This window comes from Chrysemys picta, chromosome 8 (genome assembly GCF_011386835.1).
Source record: "Chrysemys picta bellii isolate R12L10 chromosome 8, ASM1138683v2, whole genome shotgun sequence".
Classification (NCBI taxonomy): Eukaryota; Metazoa; Chordata; order Testudines; family Emydidae; genus Chrysemys; species Chrysemys picta.
The window spans coordinates 21,648,581-21,670,433 of NC_088798.1; the positions used below are offsets into that span (position 1 = coordinate 21,648,581).

At 38.2% G+C, this 21,853-nt stretch overlaps 1 protein-coding gene across 3 annotated transcripts in view; it reads right to left on the reverse strand.

Annotated features, from left to right (window-relative positions):
* NEGR1 (neuronal growth regulator 1) overlaps positions 1-21,853 on the reverse strand; it is a 652,228-nt gene that overhangs the window by 21,566 nt on the left and 608,809 nt on the right. For 2 of the 3 annotated variants that reach the window (XM_005285509.5, XM_024109235.3), the window contains one exon: positions 8,738-20,135. The exons of the other annotated variant lie outside the window; for it this stretch is intronic. In XM_005285509.5, the coding sequence (XP_005285566.1) occupies positions 20,011-20,135 (125 nt within the window). In that variant the 3' untranslated portion in view covers positions 8,738-20,010. Of the gene's footprint in view, positions 1-8,737; positions 20,136-21,853 lie in introns of those variants that run through there. 3 annotated transcript variants of the gene reach the window in all.

The window sequence follows — 21,853 nt, forward strand, 5'->3', positions numbered from 1 at the left end:
TCACTGCACTGCACAAAATGAGGAATATACTTTAGGTGCCTGCTGGGTTTTAATATTGTTAAAAAGAGAGACATCCTGTAAAAATAACATATTTTGGCAAATAGGCACCCCAGTGTTAGACACCTTCTACAAATGAAGATAGATAACAATATTTTACTGGCTTATGTATTCTTCAAACAAATCAAGATATTCTACTACCAGGTAGCATGAGCTATGCAGCACCATTTCATATCTTACTTAAAAATGGAATTATGTTATACATCCGCTAGATAAAAATCAAGGGAAGCAGAAGATGTACACAACCAACCCATTCTCTTTCGCATCTATCCAAAGGTGAACAAATTTCTTAACATCTCACATGTCTGTGGGAGCTGTCTCAATGCAGCACATTGCAGGAAATTAATAACCTTGAAACTTAAAAATGGGGGACTTTTGGAACATTTTACTTTGATTGTATTAATGAATTATAACTGGGTACTAAAAACCTTCAGTAGGTACTTTAGGGAGGGACAGTTATCCCTTGTGTTTGTACAGCAATCAGTACAATGATCCTGATTAGTTTTTGGGTGCAATTGGAATACAACTAATAAATAAATACTACTAACAATACACTAACCAAAAATATGTGCCAGATTCTCAGGTGGTGTAAACAGGAACTGATTCAGCGACTTCAATGGAAATTATGTTGCTTTACACCTGCTGAGGATCTCTCCTTTGATCCATAATAGAAATGGGGCATCCAGTGACTACATAATAGTGACGATTCTTCAAAGTGTACCAGTTTTACCTAGGATAACTAGATCAGGTTACTGCAGTATGCATAGTGCTCCCTTGGACTTCCCATTATTCTATTTACGATAAGAAATAGTGTGAATCCTGCAAAGGCTGACTGCAAATACATAGTTGGCTATCTAAGGCTATAGCTGGCTATCTAAGGCAACTGGCAAGTGTTTCGGTGCTAGTATACTATACTGTGCCAGATTCTAATCTCATTTGCACTGGTGTTAAATCTAGAGTAACTACGTTAACTTCCTTAGAGTTTCTCTGAATTTACACCAGTGGAACTAAAAATCAGAATTTTTCACCTCCTCAGTGATGTAGTTATACCGAAGTAAGTGTGTTTTTGCAGAAATATACATACCTACTCAGGTACTGAAGCCTGGGTGTTATACTATGGCATATGCTAAATTATACCTCTTTTAGAGCCCAATCTTGTAAACAGTTACAACCAAATGTATCTTTAATCCTGTACATAATCCTATTGATTTCAAATGTAGGAGGGGGTATTATCACTGTATATAGCATTAGTGAGACCACTACTGGAATAGTGTGTCCAATTCTGCCGTTCAGACTTGAAAAAAAGTTGCGAGAAATTGGAAAGGATTCCAAAGATAGCTACAAAAATGGATTGAAGTCTGGAAAACTTCCTTACAGCGAGAGACTAAAGAAACTCAATCTGTTTAGTTTATCCAAGAGAAGGTGAAGCGGTGACTTTGTTACAGTCTGTAAGTAATTACTTGGGGAAAAAAATTTCTGATGGCTGAGGGCTCTTTAATTTAACAGACAAAGGAATAACAGGAACCAACTGCAGGAAGCGGAAGATAAAGGAAAACTAGAAATAAGGCACACATTTTTAACTGTCAGGTTAGTTAGCCATTGGAACAACTTACCTAGGGATGTGGAGGATTCTCCATCACTTGAACTCTTCAAATGAAGAATGGCTATCTTCTAAAAGCCCAACCAGAACCTTGGGCATGATGCAGGACTCGGTGAAATTCTATGATGTGGGTTGTGCAGGAGCTCAGACTAAGTGATCATAATGGTCCTTTCTGGCCTTAAAATTTATTAATCAATTACTCGGCAAAGATATACATAATAGCACCTGTTAGTAAGATATCATTAAGTTGGCTCCCTCATTGGACAAAGAAAGAGAACAACAAGCAGAGGAAGTGCCCTTCTCAGTGGTGTACCACACATGCCACATAAATCCAAAGATCATGATTATGACCAGTATTTAAAAAAATCCCTTTTTCTTGGCTCCAGAGTTTTCTGAAACTAATTATGAAATCCTTAATATTAAATATTCAGGATCATTTATTTTTGAATACTTTTGGTTTAATTCAGATTCTCTGAAATTTTAATATCTTGCTTTAATATTTAATGTCAGCCTTGACATGCATATAGAAATGCAAAAGCTATTCTTTGAACAAAACAAATCACAGAGGTAGGTTCATATAAAGAAGAGACTTCTTTTTCCCCCCTCCCCCATTTTGAAATGATTAGTAGACATGTGCAGGTCTTTTGATGTTTTTTTTTTCCCCTAAGGATGTTTAAAGGTATAGGTCATAGCAATAATTTCAAGTAACCCCATTCTGTCTGCTCTGTAATGTATCTATGCTGCAGTTCCAGGAATATATTGTAGTCTCATATCCTCAGGTATGCCAAATGATTTTCTCTCTATAAGCTAATCTCTTTTCCCCCTAATTAACAAAGAATATGATCTTTTAAAAATTAGCTGATTCTATTTTGGAACTTGTGAATCATTCTCATCTATCAAGTTATACCTGAACTGCATTTTTCAATTAGGTCTGATACTTCAAGAGACACTTACGGTATATTCTTAAGGGCTACACAGAATACAAAAGACATATAGATCCAGACAGTAAATTAAATGGAAGGTAAATTATCCAGCGTCTATGTGGAGAAAGAGCAAACACATTACCCTTGTGCCTTTTGTTTACTGATCTGATGCCAAACAGGTTACTATTGTGAAACATTACCTAGTTAGCAAGCTGCAGTGAGAGCGCATAGGGAACCTGCTGAGAATAAAGTCTGCATTAGTATTCACTTGGCACCAAAAAGATGCCATTCGTATCTGTTCATTTATAACATTAATTACACATAATAATTCTAGGTTTTAGTTAAAACAACCTTTCATATATATAATGTACTGTGAGATTGCTCGGTTCATGTGTCAGCCCTAATTAAAACCTCTCTTAGCATTTGTTAAAATCTGGCTCAACTGTTTAACATCTTTTACAGCATGGTACCTTCAAATGAAAAACACCATGCACTCTTTTATTTTTTCCTTTTTGCAGTTTCAGTTGTCTAATTAATGGGACCATTAATTTGTGAGCAGCATTCAAACTGAAATGAGTAATACAGGCTTTGTTTAATTTTCTAAGGATCTACATTAGAGTCAAGATCCATAAGAAGCACTTAGAAAAAATTCACAAATTGACTTTCCTTGTACTTAACAGGTATAGGCGATACTGTAGTTACATGAAAACTGAATGTACCTTGGGGAAAAAGGATTCTTTTTAAGGATACAGTGTGAAACTGACTTAGATCCTCTAGAGGATTTTGCATTCTGTCTTATTCAGAAAGCTAAAGGTGAATGAGCCAAATCGCTAAATGCTAAGTGTGAAAGGGGAAGAAAATGTGAGTGAAAAGGCAAATTAGCAGGAAGATTATTAATACAAAGGCTCTCTGGCCAGGACATCGTGATATAAAGGGACTGATTTGGAAAAATGACCTCCAGTTTTGCATCTGCAATTTCGCATGTACATGTAACCTTGGTGCATTCTTACGGACACATTTTATGCACTTAGATCAGGGGTCGGCAACGTTTGACACGCGGCTCGCCAGGGTAAGCACCCTAGCAGGCCGGGCCAGTTTATTTACCTGCTGACGTGGCAGGTTCGGCCGATCGCGGCCCCCACTCGCCGCGGTTCGCCGTCCTGGGCCAATGGGGGCGGCGGGAAGCCGCGACCAGCACATCTCTCGCCCGCGCCGCTTCCCGCCACCCCCATTGGCCCGGGACGGCGAACCTGCCGCGTCAGCAAGTAAATAAATTGGCCCGGCCCGTTAGGGTGCTTACCCTGGCGAGCCGCGTGCCAAACGTTGCCGACCCCTGATTTAGATGAATGGCTGCTTAGCTTTCACTGCCAATCAAGTGTTTACATTTTGAAAGAGCAGCTAGTGCAACCCTTATTCGCAGTGGGTAGTAACGTGTACACATATTCTCACTGAGTTCTGCTGGACTCCCTTTGTGAGTAAGTATAACTTGGCATGAATAAGGATTGCAGAATTAGAATGCAAGCAGCATATAGTTTATGCCAGCAGCAGAGGATGAGGTGTGTATAGCTTTTTATACACACTCCCACACCGCGGTAGCATATGATATATATATATATATAGTCGTTCAGCAAGAGTGGTTTTGGAGCTACTGCTACTACTGAGAACCAATGGTGAGGCGCCATTGCAGGATATCTACTATCTGGCTCAGCGGGAGTATTCAGGAGGTGAGCACTTTCAGCCTTTTGAAGGGAAGCTACAATTTGTGTTGCACTGGATTTATAGATGAACCTGAGCAGTGGCATTCAGATCCTGATCCAAGATTTCCCACAGTTCCGGAGTGTTCTGATTTGGGCCTAGTATAGAGACTGGTCAGACACATGAAATTTGGAGATGGAAGATTTGGTGGTTTGAGATCCACTCTCTCAGTTCAGCCACAACTCTAACTGAAATATGCTCTAGCAACTTGCACCATGGCTTTCAGAGATAGAAGAGATTTTGGACTCCTAGTCATAAAATGTATGCTATAAACCAAGCTGTATACTAGGACATAGGAATATCCTTGGGGGGGTGGGGAGGGGTCTCCCTGTGGAGAGATGCAAAGAACTAGCGGGGGGCCCAGACAGACTCCTCAATAGTTCTACAGAGTCTGAGCTTTGATTTTCCAAAAAAAAAAAAAAAAATGTAGGTCTCTAGGTGTTACATTCTCAAAGAAAATCTTTGAAACTAAAACATAAAAAAAGTGCAACTGATGTGCAGAAGTCTCCCTGAGCTTGAAACAACAGTTTTGAGGATTGGGCTGCTATATTCATTTCAATAGGTACTAGCTAAGACACCAGTGATGTTACTTTCAATGTCAACATGGTTAGCTATCTCACTGCTGATCAAAGCATTTAAGTAAGAAGAGGAAGCATCAGATTCTGAATAACTGCATCAGTGTTTCCCAAATGAAGAGAGCATATTTGTGTAAGTGGGACACAAATGACTAGCCAGGTTGTGTGTGTGTGTAAGTTAAGAGGTGTTGGCCTGCAACATGGTGGGGTTGCAGTAGAGCAAGGGAAGGAGGGGAATCAGTTGGGAAAGATAATTATCTGTACCATGAGATCTTACTGTCTTGGGCCAAATTCTACCCTTATACATGAGCAATTTGCCTTGACACCAATCTGAGAGCAGAATTTGTCCCTCGGGGAGGTTAAATCTATCTGAAAGTGGGTCCAGGTGGGTGTGAAATAATTCAGGGGTTCAAGCGATCTCAAAAATGCCAAGATTGTCATGATCTGATGATGGAAATTCATTAGCTCCTAACTTGGAAGTGCATAGCTATGATTCTCTTTTACAGCAAAACCTCTGTCTGTCTGCAAAGGAACAGGAGAAGATGTAGGATGGACATTATGGAAGATACACTCTGCTTGCTTGCTTTTCTGTTTTCCCTAATCTAAAACAATCCCTCTAAATTATACATAGTTTGGAAAACAAAGCCATATTTCAGGGCTGAGAGAGCTTATTTAAATATATTTAGGGGTGGAATAGCTAATTTACCCTTATTGAGAAGGTACTGCAACATTCTACAGTAATGATTTAAAACCACTACAGTTTACAGCAGTGATACTCTTGGTGGCTATTTTTATTTTAAATGTTATTATTTTTAACAGCAAATAAATGTAGACCTGGGACAGCTTGTTTAAGTATATTTGCATGTATTATTTATATATGTGTCATCACATCCAGGGCAGGGAAGGACTTTTTTAATACGAGAGAGCAGTCGCAAAATGGATAACAAGGTGAAATAAATTTGCAAGTGACAGCGGTGCATGACTAGAGGAGCCCCAGGAGGGGCCACCCAGGATGGGCCCAGAGCAGTCTGATGTGCAAATGGAACAAGTATTGCCAGAGTGAAGAGTTCAAAAATCAGGAGACAAACCAAAGAAACCCCCTGAGACTTACTTCTAGTCTGAAATGCCACACAAAATGCATTCCCAGGATATACTCCTCAGTGCCCACACCACTGCAAGTGGCATCATGTCCTGAAAAGAGCAGGAAACACACAGGAAAAACCTGGAATGGGGCTGAGCAATGCGGCACCAGAGCTGGCCTTAGCAGCTCCTCTCACCAGCAGGCAACAGCCTTTCCTGCTCTGAGCTCTCTTATTTGGGGATGTGTGTGTGTGTGTGTGGGGGGGGGTGTCGCTAAGTTTGTACCACTGGCTGGCCGAGCCTAGTTTGAGGCTTGGGTATTTTCCAGTCTCATATTTGGTCCCCAGTCATCAACTAAAATGAATACGTTTAAGTCCAAACAAGTGTTGCAAAAAGATTTTTTTGTGCAGAAAAATTCTGCGTGCCACCCTTACTTACAGCGAGTGGATCTTACTTGTGTAGCCTCACTGAAAACAATGGGGCTTCTCATGGAGCAGGGTACAACTCGGTTGAAGTAAGGAGATCAGAATTGAGCCCTTAGACCCACGAACAGCAATCTCAGTAAGACTTCTCTCAACATCAAAAAAAAATATGCTCATTTTACTCATCACAAATAGAATGTAAAACAGATTAAATAAACATGCTTTATATTTGTCATCACACTAAATCAAGTGTGAATTCCAGACAGAAAGCTGAGTCTGGAATTATTTTGATAATTTGTAGAGTAGTAAAATGATAATTACACACAAATTCCATTTCTCACTGACACAAGGTTTGGTTTTTGCATTAGTCTATGCATCCCTCCCCCTTAAGAGAAGCAAGTCCCTATTTATTCCTTCTAAACATTCTGCCCTTAGACTCTGGTTCAAGGACAGTGAAGATCAGAGACTGCTAACTCTGTACGAAAGAAATGGGCCTGAAAACAGTGCAAGGGCCCAATCCTGGGCCCTTGTTTAAACTGGCTTTAAGCAGGGGAGTCTCTCCTTGGGCTGGGAGTTCAGATGGAATTCTCCACCCCTTGTGCCAGGATCCAGGAGTTCTAGTGCAGCTGCTAACAGAGCCTCTGGCCTATAGGAGCCGCGACTGTACCCGCCTTCAGTTAGTGATCCTCTGGCTGCAGCCAGTGCTCTGTGGAGTGCAAAGGATAAAGCATTTCCCTGGCCTATTTGCTGCCTGCTCTGTGCAATAGAATTGTGGTCATGCCTTCTGCATCTCTGGAATGTGGGAAGGCGTTTTGCCCCCAAAACAGTACATGTGAGTTGTTAGAACATTCAAAACTTTTCATTAGTCATATGGTCTGTTAACCGTGTGCCTATTACATCTAAACAAGTGTCTTTAAGTTAAGACAAGTGGATTATTAAACTATTGATTACATGGCCTATAGTAATAGCCTAGCAAAACTAACTTTGACAATGCTATTTGGGAATTGGTCCAGTATCACATAGTGGTGATCTTATTTGTGCGTGTGAGGATGAAAGAAGGAAAGGAGAAGAGAGGTTTTTCTAAATACAACTTAGTTTCCTCTTCTCACTGGTTATGACAGAGGTTATGCCATCGCAGTGGATATTTTCCCAGAAATGGCTTGGGGGTAACAGTTATATGTTTCACAGCAGTGCTGAAGTAGTTTCTTTTCACCACTCTCAGATAGATAGGGAAACAAAAGAACAATTGCAGTTTTTAATTGCAAGCCACCTGAAAAATAAATACAGGTTTAAAGATTTAAAAGGAAAATCCTGTATACCCCTTTCCTTGGGAGGAAAATAAAGAAAATGGCAGAGAAAGTTTGCACTAGGACTCAGACCGTTTCCGTTAAACTGCAAAAGAACCAAAACCAGGTGGCACAATGGATGAATACACCTGCCTTTCATCTCTGGCGTTCTGGGTGTCAATTCCTTTTCAATCACAAATACAAGTGAGTTTGGTCATTCCACCCTAGTTCCTCTATAGTGGAGTATGGGCCATGAAATTTAGTATGATTGTCTAGACTGGAGAGGTCCAAATAATTAACAGAGAGGTCTGGAGACCAGGCTAGGACTGAAGTGTATTAGCAGTGCTATGTAGGGAAGATTGTACAATGCCTGCCTATACTGTGCCTAAACGCTAGTTGGTGCCGTTAAGTCACTTTCATGGGATCCATATTCAACGACAAAAGAAAAAAAAAGTGCATTTGTCTAATGGAAAAATCATCTCTGTTCTTTCCTATACCACATGATTCTAGGGCCTAATCCGCCTTTCACGGATGTCAATGTAAGTCTTCCCATTGGATCTAGTCCCTAAAGATTAGATGACAGCATAGGAACAAATAAATCTGTTAGTCTTTAAGGTGCCACCAGACTCCTTGTTGTTTTTGTAGATACAGACTAACACGGCTACCCCCTGATACTTGACAGCATAGGAACAGGTACCTTTTTCAAAAAATATATGATCAGTGATCTTTACACTTTAAAATTATTTCTTTAAGTATTTTGGGGTATAATTCTCAACTCTCTCAATCTGTGCATTAACCTTTCCCAGAGTGTTTAATTCTCTACTCAGATATAAGGTCAAAGCCCTTAGCTGAACTTTTTATTTCAGAAGAACTGAGTATCTTGTCTGCAAACTTATTGAGAGAAAAATCTTGAAGGGAGAAGTGCTCATCAGTGCCTCTTGACTAACATTACTAACAATCTCAATTTAAAAGGAGCGGATGTTAAATCTGATGTAGCTCACAACTGTTCTAAGAAGCTGAGTTACTAAGGGTAATTAACTTTTGAAATTAATTTTTAATATGTACCTTTTACATTATATTCACATGCAAGATGGTGTTTAACACATTGAAATAAAGAGCTCAGAACACACTTATGAAAACTGCAATGTCAAAAATAACTATACTGTAAATGCTCTGGAACTGGTCCACTAAGAAAATCATCTCCAGGGAAGGCAAATCTGTAATCAAATATCTCCACCATGTTGTATGAATATAAATAACATAAAAGATAGTATTTTAACTCCGTACCTCTTACTGAAAGCACAATCAACATTCATGTATACAGGTTGGGGAGGAAAATTTTGTTGAGTCAGATAAACAATACAACTCCTTCAAATTCTTTTAAGTGAAAATCCAACCCCATAATCCATTTATAGGAAATGCCTGCATGGTTTTTCCCTCTCCAAAAAATGTGGGTCTTGAAGCAGCAAAGGTAAAAAGTTGAATGTAAATGCTGTACTATCATTCTGTATTTCTACCTTTTAAAATTTAAAACCTATAAAAAGGCAGGGCCACCCAGACGATTCAGGGGGCCTGGGGCAAAGCAATTTTGGGGGCCCCTTCCATAAAAAAAAGTTGCAATACCATAGAATACTATATTCTTGTGGGGGGCCCCTGTGGGGCCCGGGGTAAATTGCCTCACTTGCCCCCCCACCCCCCCTGTTGGTGGCCCTGTGAAAAGGTACTGATGTATTACTGACTAGATAAAAATAGCTCTCATCTAGGGATTACAAAGAATCTGTGTTGAGATAATCCAAGTAGGTTTGGTTAAAGATTCTATGCCCAGTTTCTTGTCTCTTTAGTAGTCTATTCCTCCTATCAATTTTTCAGATTTGTCTTAGAGGCAAAAGGCTGAGTTCAGCAAATGCTAGCATTGCCTGAAAAATGAGTGACGTTGGTGAAGAAGAGGGCAGAGCCAAGGGATGTACTGACTCATGCATACCCTCTGCAGCCTCCTAGCAGAAATCAAAGTTGCCCTTTGTGGATGGAAACCTAGAGAGCGGACAGGGTGCAATGCCTCCACCTGCCCTGTCTCGGTGAATCCTCCCTAGTGTGCAGCAGGCCAGACTGGCACATGAAGACTAATTTTATACCTCCTGGCACATGCAAGAGTGACTGCAGTTCAAAGTTGTTTATTGCTGAGGTTTACTATAAAATTTAAGGCCAGATCTTCAAGTGGTGTAAATTAACATAGCTGACAGCTGAGGATCTGGTCCCTTCTGTCACGAATCCATGATACAGTAGCTGCCCATAAAAACATTCCGATTTTGTCACTGATAGTTAGATAACGCTACTTCATGCATTTGCTAGGCTTAGTATAGTGAATTCTTAGGGAATATTGCAAATACTACACTAACCTTATTCAGTTAGTAAGGTAAAATTGCTAAGTTTTTAAAAACAGGAATGAGATCTGGTTAAAGGTGTATGAGTGGTAACACAGAGTGATATGATCCTAAATAAATGTATTTTTACTAATCAAACAAAATCCCTACACTTTTTTTACAGTAAGGAAGGGTAAACTGAGATGGATAAAATTATAAATGACTCAAACTGAATATCAAATTTTGAAAAAAATCTAATTAACTTAATATTCCCCCATTTAGTTTAATTTTCACCTGGCTTTGCTCTTCCTGCTTCTTACAAGACCTAAAATGCCAAAATACTCTGAGAAAAGCTGCTTGCTCTGAATTGAAAGATGAAGTATCAAAAATTGTGCCTGGTAACCTATTTTCTACAGTATTTTCAGCCTATTTGTGCATATATAATAGATAAGATTATTTTGGATGATTATGCAAATCAACCCCCTGAACCTTTTGAGGTTAACCCATCCCCAATTAATAATTTTAATTCTAGTCACTTCATAGGACGCAGACTACATAAGAATAATATGCACTTCTATAGCATCTTTCATCCCAGGACCTCAAAGGACTTTCCAGACATTAAGGACTTGAGACTGAAAGGTACTGAGCTCTCACTGAATTTCACTGGCAATTGTGGGTCCACAGCACATCTTAGGAGCAGCTCCTCTTTAATTAAGTCTCACAACGTATATTGGTCCTGCCATGTGGGCAGGGGACTGGACTCGATGACCTCTCGAGGTCCCTTCCAGTCCTAGAATCTATGAATCTATGGGAGGGAAGTATTCTAATAGCTTAGAATGGAGCTCCCAGTCTCCTGCTCTAGTCAGGAGAGATTGTCTTGTACCCCACTGTACTATCTCTTAACAACAACAATTCAGAGCATAGACGCTTACCTTAGCAGCTTTGTAATCAAACTAATGTGTAACCTCCCCCACCCCATATGACTTGAATAAAGAATTGCAACAGAGCAGCTTGCTACTTGTTGATTTGCAACAAAAAATATTCTGGGCGCAACTTGCAAACTTGGGTGCCTAATGTTAAAAATCTAAGTCCATATGTAGGTCTCTGAACACATTGCCTGATAATCAGAGATGCTGAGCACTCAAAATTCTTGCTGTTTTCAAAATCAATTGAGAGCACACAGCACCTCAGGAAAAAAAATCAGAATATTTTTATTCAGGTGCCTAATTTTTGATACCCGACTTTGGAAATGGTAGCACATATTTTTCACCTCTAATAGTGCCACCTGATGGATATTATATTGTAGGCCAAATCCTTCTCACATGAATGGAACCTGATTCATTGAGGTGAGTCAGGACCTAATCATGCTCCCATTAAAATCAATGCCAAACTTGCATTGACTTCAATGGGAGCAGGCGCAGGCCATGAGTGAGTCAGGTGAACTGTATTTGGCTCTCTACGTATGTTGTCACCACTAGAATTGGTCAGAAAACCAGGGGAGGGAATTGTGAAAAATTTCAGTTCTAATTTTTTGCCAAAATTTTGCCTTCATTAACATTTTCCAATCTGCTTTAGTCACCACAAAGACCTGAATACTTGTAACAACACCACAACACTGATTTACAACTAAACAACACTTTATGGATAAAACAGCTTCTGTGGGATTCTCCTGTTTTCATGCCTATAGGATGGTTTCATTAAATCTTAAAAATAATAATCAAGCTTTTTGCTCACCTGTGGTTTAAGCATGTCTGCTTGATTAACTGTGGCATAAGATACTATTTATGGAAATGTCTTAGAATAAAACTTCAGAAGAATGTGTCAACTATGCCGTGTAATTTTTTTTTATTATTTTAAATTATCCTGAACTCCACATGGCTGGCTTGCAAGCTTATTTTCCAGATCACTGAAAGCAATGAGAGAATTTTTGACAGACACCAGCTAAAGCAGCTTAAAATCAAAGGCATCACTTTCTAAAGGAGTATCTATAGAAGAGCCATTGACCACATTTTTCTTAGGTCACTGCTCAAGTGTGTTTTAGGCAGGATGTCAGGTCACAGAACTAGCATAATCCAGTTTGTTTTTCTATTCCAACTGAGCAAACGGGTAAAAAGATCCAACAGATTTATACAGTGTGGTTAAAGGCAATTTAAACATGTTCAAATGCAATTTAAATTCTTTAATTTTTAACACATTATCTTCATTTATAGGCAGAAAATTGTTGGAAAACAAGTCCCGTTGCATTACTGTACTAAACTCATATAGTCTCTTCAGTTTTAAAGACATTTCCAGTTGCTGGGGGGAAGGGAATGTACAGTGGCTTACCCTAAAGTTAACTTTTTTCTAAATGTAAAAAGGTCAAAATTAATGAAGGGAATAGTGAATTCAAAGTTCCACAGTGGAACATCCCAGTGCTTTTAGCAAATCACTTGAAATGAGGGAGGAAAACCAGTCCTTTTATCATTTTACAGCTTTTGTAGCCTAATGAACCATGCTACCTCCTGTAGTTTCTATCAAGTTGGAATTTTTACAAGAAACTGTCTCATTAGCATTAAGTGGAGGCAGACTGGCCAACTTTTACTGTAGCTTCCCGGAACGTTTTACCTCTCTCATTTGTATTTAGCTGATGAAGTATCACTACCTCAAGTGATACCTCAAAAATGTTAAGCACATCTAAATGACTAGTATCTTGGAAATTAAATTAATTTTCCTGAAGATTTTATACTGGGGGAGGCGGGGCAAGACATAACCACAAAACTAGAAAAGGGATGGGGGTCCCCTCTTTCCACAGTTGGAAATATACAAAAAGGCAAAATCAGTGTTATCTTAAATCTCTACAGTTTTTTCTCACTTGAGAGTCACATTTAAGTAGATGCCTTTAAGGTTAATGGGAGCTGTGCACTTATGACTGTAATGGGTTTGTTAAGTGGAACGCTTATGTTATTGTACATTTTTCACATCTTATAATGTGTAAATTGTGTTTTGCTTTTGGTTGGAAATTAATAAAGAGGATAGATATTCATTAGGGGAAAACAGACTGCTTAGCCCTCTGGACACTGAATATAATGTATACATCATTACAGGCATTTATTTAGCTGGCAGGCTGCAAAAAGGCAGTGACGGAATAATGAATATTCACATATTTAAAACATTTCGGGGGAGATTCATGTGACCTTATTGGAATTAACTTTACAATATTGTCTTCGTTCTTGTCTTTAAATTCTGTGTTTTGCTGCAGAAATGTAATCTATTTGACTTCGTGTGGTTTCAGTTTTACCAGGTTTCATAGTTCCCAAAGAAGGTGAGTAAAAAAAAAGGAATAGATGAACATTGATTTCAAGTAGAATTACAGTCTCTACATTATTTTTCATTTTTGTTTACATTTCTATTTAAAGTTCTTCAAGATTAAGGGCCAAATTCTCTGGTTGGGCGGAGCTGTGCTCAGAGCAAGATCAAAGTGAAAGGTGACCTTATGTCACCCTTACATTTACCCAACGATGGAGATGGCTCCTGGCATAACTTGGAGCAGTCCCCAAGAGGCCATTCCAGCAGCCAAGGATAGCTGGGGTATCAGAATGCTCCTGTGCAGGGATGAGATAATGGATGGTGTAGAGCTGCTCAAAAGTATTCTACATCACTCAGCAATTCCCCTTCCAATGGGAATCCTCAAAGGGCTGGATCCAACAGCTTTATGGTTTCTCTGTGCCATTGGAGAGGTATAAAATAGTCATAGGAGGGCTGAGAATCTGGCCCCAAATCTTGTTTTAAAATACAGATTTACATGTGGTCCAACCGAAACATGGGAGAGCTGAGCTTCTAATATATTTTAAAATCTAATTTAGCGCATCCTGAGTTTAGTTGTGATTCATCTCTGGTTTATCGGAAGTGTAAAATGAATATGTTGATCTAAATTTTAGAGCAAAATTTCATATAGTAGAGAAGCCTTCAAACTCTAGAAATTAGAAAGTAGACGTGTTAGGGTAAGAACAAATATGCATATAGTAATTAGTGCTCAGCAGTGATGGTGACTTGGGGGAATGTGACATCAATTTTGGTACTGCCAGAAAAGTTAAGGTTATACTGGCTCTAGATCAGCAGATCTCAAGTAGACCTATTCAGAAGAAAAGTTGTGCTGTGCAGAAGGCAAAATCTACATAAACTAAAAAGCTTGGGGATAGTTATGTAGCTTGGAGGTGGGAACAGTTCCACAACTCTCCACCAACAATAATCTACCTATCTACCTCTAGCTAGGGCCCATGGTCTCAGGAAATTACAACCATCCTAGACCATTGTGCAGCCTCACAAAAGACTGAGAGAAGCCAGCTCTGGCCTAAGAATCATTTTTTTGAATAATTAAAATATTCCTCTTTGCAACATGAGCCATATCTCCTCCTATCCCAGATGCTGGTGTGGGGTAGTTTGGGATGTCCTGTCATCCCTCCCTCCCGGGCACTATTTTATTATGGGGGAAAGGAGTAATCTGTAGGCAATGTGCTTGCTCCAGTTGTCACAATTCAGTCCCGTTGATCTACTGCCATCAGACCACACTTCCTCTCCACAGATCTTCCCCAGCAGGCTCAATGTCCATCAACAAAGGGAATGTCTATCTGATATAAGGACATCTGAGGATGCACTGAGCATGCTCAGTACATTTTCAACCCCTCTGAATGCCACATGAATGGAGATAGAAGGGCTAAGTCAGCTGATTGCATATTACCTCACTTAGCATCATGAGGCTGTTATCTGGGAGGGAGTTCTCCCTCAGAACAGAAAGCAGCTTTAATGAGGCCTGGAGAGCTTCTTTAGGTCAGCAGCTAAGCTGGTGCTTTTTGCTGCATAGGCCTTTAGGAAATGTGGTACTGTATTTAACACTGTGCCCTGTTCTGAGGCCGTTATAATACCTACAGTAGGCTCAGTACTAGGTACAACAATATGATGAGTTAATTAGTCAGTTCTCTAAGGGTTTCAGGACAAACTGTTTTTCTAAAGTTTAAATTCTGCTCTCACCTATTCATGCACTTAGGTCAGTGTAAGCTGCATGTGGTCCTAAGGATTTTGGAAAGCCACTGTCAAAGATGGTACAATGCTGTGAATGAGTGAAGGCTTCCAGAAGCTGGGAAGCAGGGCTAGCTGGGACTTCTGCAAACAGTAAGTATAGTCCTGCCTTATCTCCCTACAGCCAGACACCTTCCTTATGCCTGGCTGCACTCCTGGTATGACTATCTTTCCTCACAATTGCCAGAAACTCCTGGAAGAATTTATGTCCCCAGCTATTTTTTCTTGACCTAACTCTCAGGCCAGCAATCAGAAGGAAGTGATCAGTGTGTATTTGAGAGAGTAGGGGATGGAACTGAGCAAGAAGGCAGAAAGAGAATAGGATGTACTCTATCCCAGAAGGATTGGGAGGTGGAAGAAATGTTACTGTGTTGGGGAAGAACAGGGAAATAGGGCTAGCTGAAGGGGGCTCCTGTGAGAGGGAGAGAGAGAAGAAAAATTCAAAATGAGCATACAGTGATACTTATAAAAATCTTTACATATGCCCTTGCATTTACGTACCCTACCACCCTATTCACAGCATTTCCTTTAGTAAGTATAGGGAATTCTGTAATATTTACTTGCAAATATAAAAGTTTCAGTGGCAACCACCAAACTCCTTGTCATTTTCTCAGTTCAAAAATTGCTGAGAACAAGTTGATTTGTCTGCAATTCAGAAGGTCAGAGTGTCAGGATAGAGTTTTATCCTAACTTTTCCTTTCCTCACATATGTTAGTTTGTGCAAGAACTTTAAAATTATTTAATACTTTTTTAAAAAGAACTGAGCATGTTTTGTTTTTTAAGAAACAAAATCTTCCATGGCAGATTGTGAAATATGGATTATTTACCTCCAAACTGGAAGAGCAGGATCCAGTCTTAGAAGTAAATGCATATTTAGGCTTTAAGGCATATTGTTTTTCCAGGTAAATACATATTTTGGTATACACACTCATTAATACACAGTTATGTGGGGGTAAGCAGATATTTTGGTAGGCATAACGTTTACCATGATTTTGCTAGAGTGCTAACTCTGAAAATGTGCAAAAGAGCAGCTTTCACTGGTAATGTCTTCAATACTCCTGTCTCTTAGAAACAGCATATTTTCTAAATATATATAGAAAAGTTAAAAAAGCTGTCTAGTTATGAAGAATACATTTTCCTGCCAAGTTATAAACCCTTGAGAAACTGTTTGTATTAGAAATTCTGAGACATCCTTAAATTCAATATTAGTAAAGAATCATGATCAGCAACACTATAATTACAGCACCATTGCCCATATATGTCATCAATGCAATGGTAGTTAATAGACCTGAGTCATTGCACATTCAGGAACTTATGGAATTACAAACTTTAGTAATTCAAGTGCGGGACAACAGTTTTAGCATAAGAAATATTGTACTGCTTGGAGCAAATCCATTTATTTTCTATATTTTTTCATGGTGGGATAAATATAATAATAATTGATTAAAAAGTCTGAACAGTAGTAAGGGGTATCAATTGGACGAGCAGATCATGAAAGTATCAGCTAGAAGGCAAATATACACCAGAGATTAAAAGATCAATTTTGTAAAATGCTACTGTGTTTAATCTGCAACAGTCCGCACTGTCCATGTTGAAAGAATGTCCCAATAAGTCCCAAACTGTACAATTATCAGGTTACCATATGGAACAGATTAACCTAAGACGCAAGTAACTTTATTTGACCAATATTGAGTTGGGCCCCAACCCTGCAAAAACTTAGGAATGTGCTTAACTTTATGTACTGTGAGTAGTTTCTTTGAGACTACTCAGTGCATGAAGTTACGCATATGCATAACCCTTTGCACAATTGGAGCCTTAGATGGTCAGATGTTCATAAACACCCTGTGAGAGACCAATCCTACAAACATTTAATGACCGACATAGTGTTAATGTGAGTACTTATGCACAGGATTGGTCTCTTAAATTTGCACACACAAACTATCACTTTTGAACATGCAGAGCCGATAGATGTTTAGGTACCTAGTTTGCAGAAGCAAATGTTGCGCCCACAAACGTGGATTTTTGCATGCTACAAACTGTCTCACAAAAATTGCAAGTGCAAATTCAGAGGCTAGGTTGAAAATTTGGCCTATGTTTTCCAGTGGCTTTATTGGCAAGAATATTCTCATGATGCAAAAAAGTAAATACTTAATTTTTTCATATTTAATAAAAATGTTTCCATAATCTATTCTGCTGCCAGAATCCTCACATTCCATGTGTCAGTAATCATGAAAAAAAAAACCAATTAGCCTAAATATAGAATTTGGTCCAGCTACAGTATAGAAACAATTCCTAATTCATGTGAGACGAGGCATCTGAGTTATACATCTCCTTGATCTGTTTCTTTCTTCGTAAAACTGTACTCACATGTAATACTTTCTGCAGCACCATTTTTTCTATTGAATGGATTCTAGAGCTTAGCACTTTAAAGCTGCAATACAAGAGTGATCAGAATGTCAGGATAGTGTACAAGATGGTTCGTACTGTTTTTACACTGCTTCCTCAGCTAATAAAATGTCATCATGTTATTCAAGGTTTTAAAAAAATGCCATATTTATGAAAATAGAACCTGCTTAACACACAAGTTTAAGAGAATAATAGAAATATTCTAATCCGTTACTGAACACAAACAGCGTGATTCAATACATTTTATTGCCCTGTTACGGAGTCAGTGTATTGTTTTTATGCTCCTTATCTAAGTGTCATTTAGTAATTACAACATATTTGCTGCATATTTTGTTTATATATTAGTAATGGGGCAGTTGATCGAGGTACTAAAGAAATTCATAATTTGAGTTTTAAAAAATAGGATATTTGCAAAATGAACTTGAAAGTGCTGAATATGTACAGTACCCAGCTAGCTAATTACGGAGCTTAACACAGTAGCAAAAAATGACTGAGTAGGAGTGTGTCTGAGTGAAATTTCTGTGGCAGTGATACTAAAAATGTAGCCAAATTAGCAATATGGTGTTCAGTGACAATCTTCTTTTGATATAAATAACTCCAACTTTCACACAGCAGCAGTCTTGTTATTATTTACTGTGGTTTTATATATTGAACAAGTGACTGGATAATTTTATATTGTAATTAATGTTTTAATTAGAAATTCTTATCACCAGTGGCTCTTTCTATATGGGCCCAATCTAATTCCATTGAAGTGGGTGGGTATCTATGTACTGACTACAATGGGTGATGGCCTGGACCACATATGGTCAACTTTCATAATGAGTCAAATTTTTAAAGGGACCTTGCTTCAGCCTCCAGTTTTGCAAGTGCAACTTAGTGCTCACAATTAATTTACAGCATGACTGTACAATAATTTGGGAGCAAAATTAGAGGCTGTTTTAAAAAACAACAACAACTCTATTATATCCATAGAAATAAAATATGCTATTTTAGGATCCAATCCGTTACTCAGACAAAACTTCTCTTGAACTCAATGCAATATGTGGGGACTGCAAGAGTCATTTATGAAAGGTGAAATTAATTGTTATGGTAAGATATTCATACATCTTAGCAGTGCATTAATGAAATTCTAGCAATTAAGATGCAATGTGAAGAAGTGAGGTTCTTACCCACGAAAGCTTATGCTCCCAGTACTTCTGTTAGTCTCAAAGGTGCCACAGGACCCTCTGCTGCAAGATGCAATGTGACGCCATTTGTAAGGTGCACCAAAATATAGTTATTGGAGCCACTTGTTTTAAAATATATCTATATTAAATGTATGTTCAATGCTTCCTATGTTCTCAGCTATCTGAGATTTAAAAACATTTGCAATGAAAGTATCATTGCTAAGTTAGCTGATCAATACAACTCCAGTGCAAGAATATCAATTCATGTAGTACTGGCCAATAATAAAAAAGGGACTGTCACCATCTCACATATACAGCCTTTTAAGAGTTCTGACTTAGAGCAATGAAAGGGAAAAGTGCTACATTCACAAGAAGTCTCTTAAGAGAGTTGTGCTGTATTTTATACTGGGAAAACTTGTTTCACAAACAAAATCTACAAATTAACTACACTAGAGGGAAAAAATAAGGGAAATATACCTGTGCTATTTTTGATTGACTGGTTAAAAAAATACCATGTAGTCTAATTGTTGTGGGCAGAGTTTGGAGCAGTTCCATTACCCCACTGGAGGTGGAAGAGAAGGTATTCTTTTTAGCCAATAGCATCTTTGTCCTCAACTGGAGATTAGGTACGCTTGAATTTACATGTTGTCATTTACCAGTACACATTTCAGAATTCTTGGAGAGGAAGAGAAAAGTAGTATTTTATGAAGGCACACCCATGCTGAATTTACAGGGCGGGGTGGGGAAGCAGAACCGCTTTATGCAGTCATATTACAAGGCTCATTCTTGAAACCTGAATATCATGCTAGAAGAAAATCTAGATATGTGTTATATTTTGAAGAAATGTTTTGAAGGCAATATTATTTGATTTTTTAAAATAAAAATACTTCTGAATAAATGTGGATAGAATCATATTTAAAGAGGGAACTGAATACTTGTATTGCAGCCTTAAAGAATCACATTTTCACTGCAATATATTTTTTTTTTGTAAACTACAGTCTGCAACCCAGCAGACCATGACTGAATGCTTTTGAAAACTTGTAGATTACAAACATGAAATCACAATTAATATCCTCTAAAAGTAATTTCAGAGCTTTCACGTCTTAAAAAAGGACAATGTGTACTGCTTCACAAGGTAATGCAGCTAATCAAAAAAAGGAGTAGAATTAAAGTATTTACATAATGAGCAATTCTACAGAAGGCGATCATCCCCATGTAAGCACTGCTGATTATATCCCACGCTGCTTTTAACAAACTCTACCAGATTGGCTCCAGTCATCAGCACTGTCAGAGAATCCTTAAAAGCCTTTCATGGTTCTTTATATTTATTGTAGAATGATGTTCTTCAGGTAGAATATGCTGGTGAAAGAGGATAGTGTCAACACAAGGTACCAGCAGGAGAACAGAACTTCAGCACCACCGGTAATCCCATACTGGGCTGTACTTGGAGCTGGAAAGAAAAGAATAAATATTAAGTAAATATTTCTATTCCCCATCCCCAATTCTTTTATTTTACAGCAATCTGGAAATCTTTGCATTTTTCTTTCTGTCTCAGGAGTGCTCAATATGAAACTAGAAGATAACTGGAAAATGCAGCTGAAAGATAGAAAGACACACTATAAAATAAGACTGATAGTGTCTATTCTTTCATCTTACCCAGAACAATAAATAATTATTACCATTAACATTTTCAGATCTGGATGCCTAAAATTAGGCAATTACATCCCTGCTCAGACACCTGAATCAATGACCTAATGTTCAGATGTGCTAAGCACCAAGGTTCCCATTGAAGTCAATGGACGTTGCGGGTGCTCAGCCCTGCTGAAGATCAGATCATTGACTCAGACTCATTGACTTGATATGGATATAGGTACCTAACTTTAGACACCAAAGTTTGACAATTTTGTCTGGCTAGGAGGTCCATGTTTATTTTCACTCTCTTTAAAAAGGGATTTGTTTTACCTTTTCTTAATGCAAATATATATTGCAATCCCCCGTTTTAACATCTCAGTGATTATAGTTATAATTAATACATACAAATAGAATAAAGAAATACAACAGTATATTAAAAGGAACAACAACTGAAATAAAAACCAAGTTTTGATACAGCAGTGTTCACATTGCTTGCTGGCTATTTTGATTGGGACTTTAACACACCACTAACAGAAAGACAAAAATGGAAAGTGTTCATTTTGTTTTCACAAAATCATAGATATTAGAAATGAAAAAAAAACTATTAAGTCATCCTGGACATCCCCTTAGAATGCACGATTATATCCACTGTACATTCATATATTCTGTACAGTTCTAAATTATACAAAGAGATGGGGCTTTTATTTTTCAGATAAGACCATATCAAAATTAATCACTGAACATTATTTATTTTAATCCTAATACAGCACAAAGAAAAACAAACCGTAAGGAACAAATAAGATGAAAGTTGAGTTGAGAACCACTGGAAAGTCTGATTTAATAATCAATATTGGCTGAATTCTGCCCTCAGATTTGCACCCACATCTAATACTGAAATCAACTGAAAATGCACTTGTGAATCTCAATGCAGAATCTGGGCCTTTCCATAGATGCTCATTTTCAAAACTGGGCAAACACTGACAACTCGATTTCTCATAGTTTCAACAGTGCCAAAGTGCAGACCAAAATTTTATGATATGGGCTTTACTAGCTTTTAACACAATACTGACTATGAGCTTGATTCTGCTTTCTGAATGTAACCAGAACTCCCAGTCAAGTCAAAGGCAGTTTTATATGCACAAGCAGGGAAGGACTGAGCCTTTGGACATATCTATAATATGCAAAGCTGAAAAGGAAATTACAGTTTACTAAAAGACTTATGTTACCTTACATCACATCTTGGTACAGTCTCTGATTCAGGAAAGCTTTCCTATTTCGGACAACTTTTAAGCATATGAATTTTAAGTCAATGGATCTTAAGCACTTGAATAAAGTTAAACATGCTTAAGTGATGTCCTGAAGTGATGGATTTAAGCATGTTCTTAAATGTTTTCCAGAACCAAGGCCATAATTATTTCCTTATTACCATACAGCCATGCTAAATTATCCCTTGTTTCAATCAGATGGATTTCTTTTAAAGGAGAATAGCAATCTAAGTATGAAATCTTGCATTTTGATATGTTTACCACTAATTAT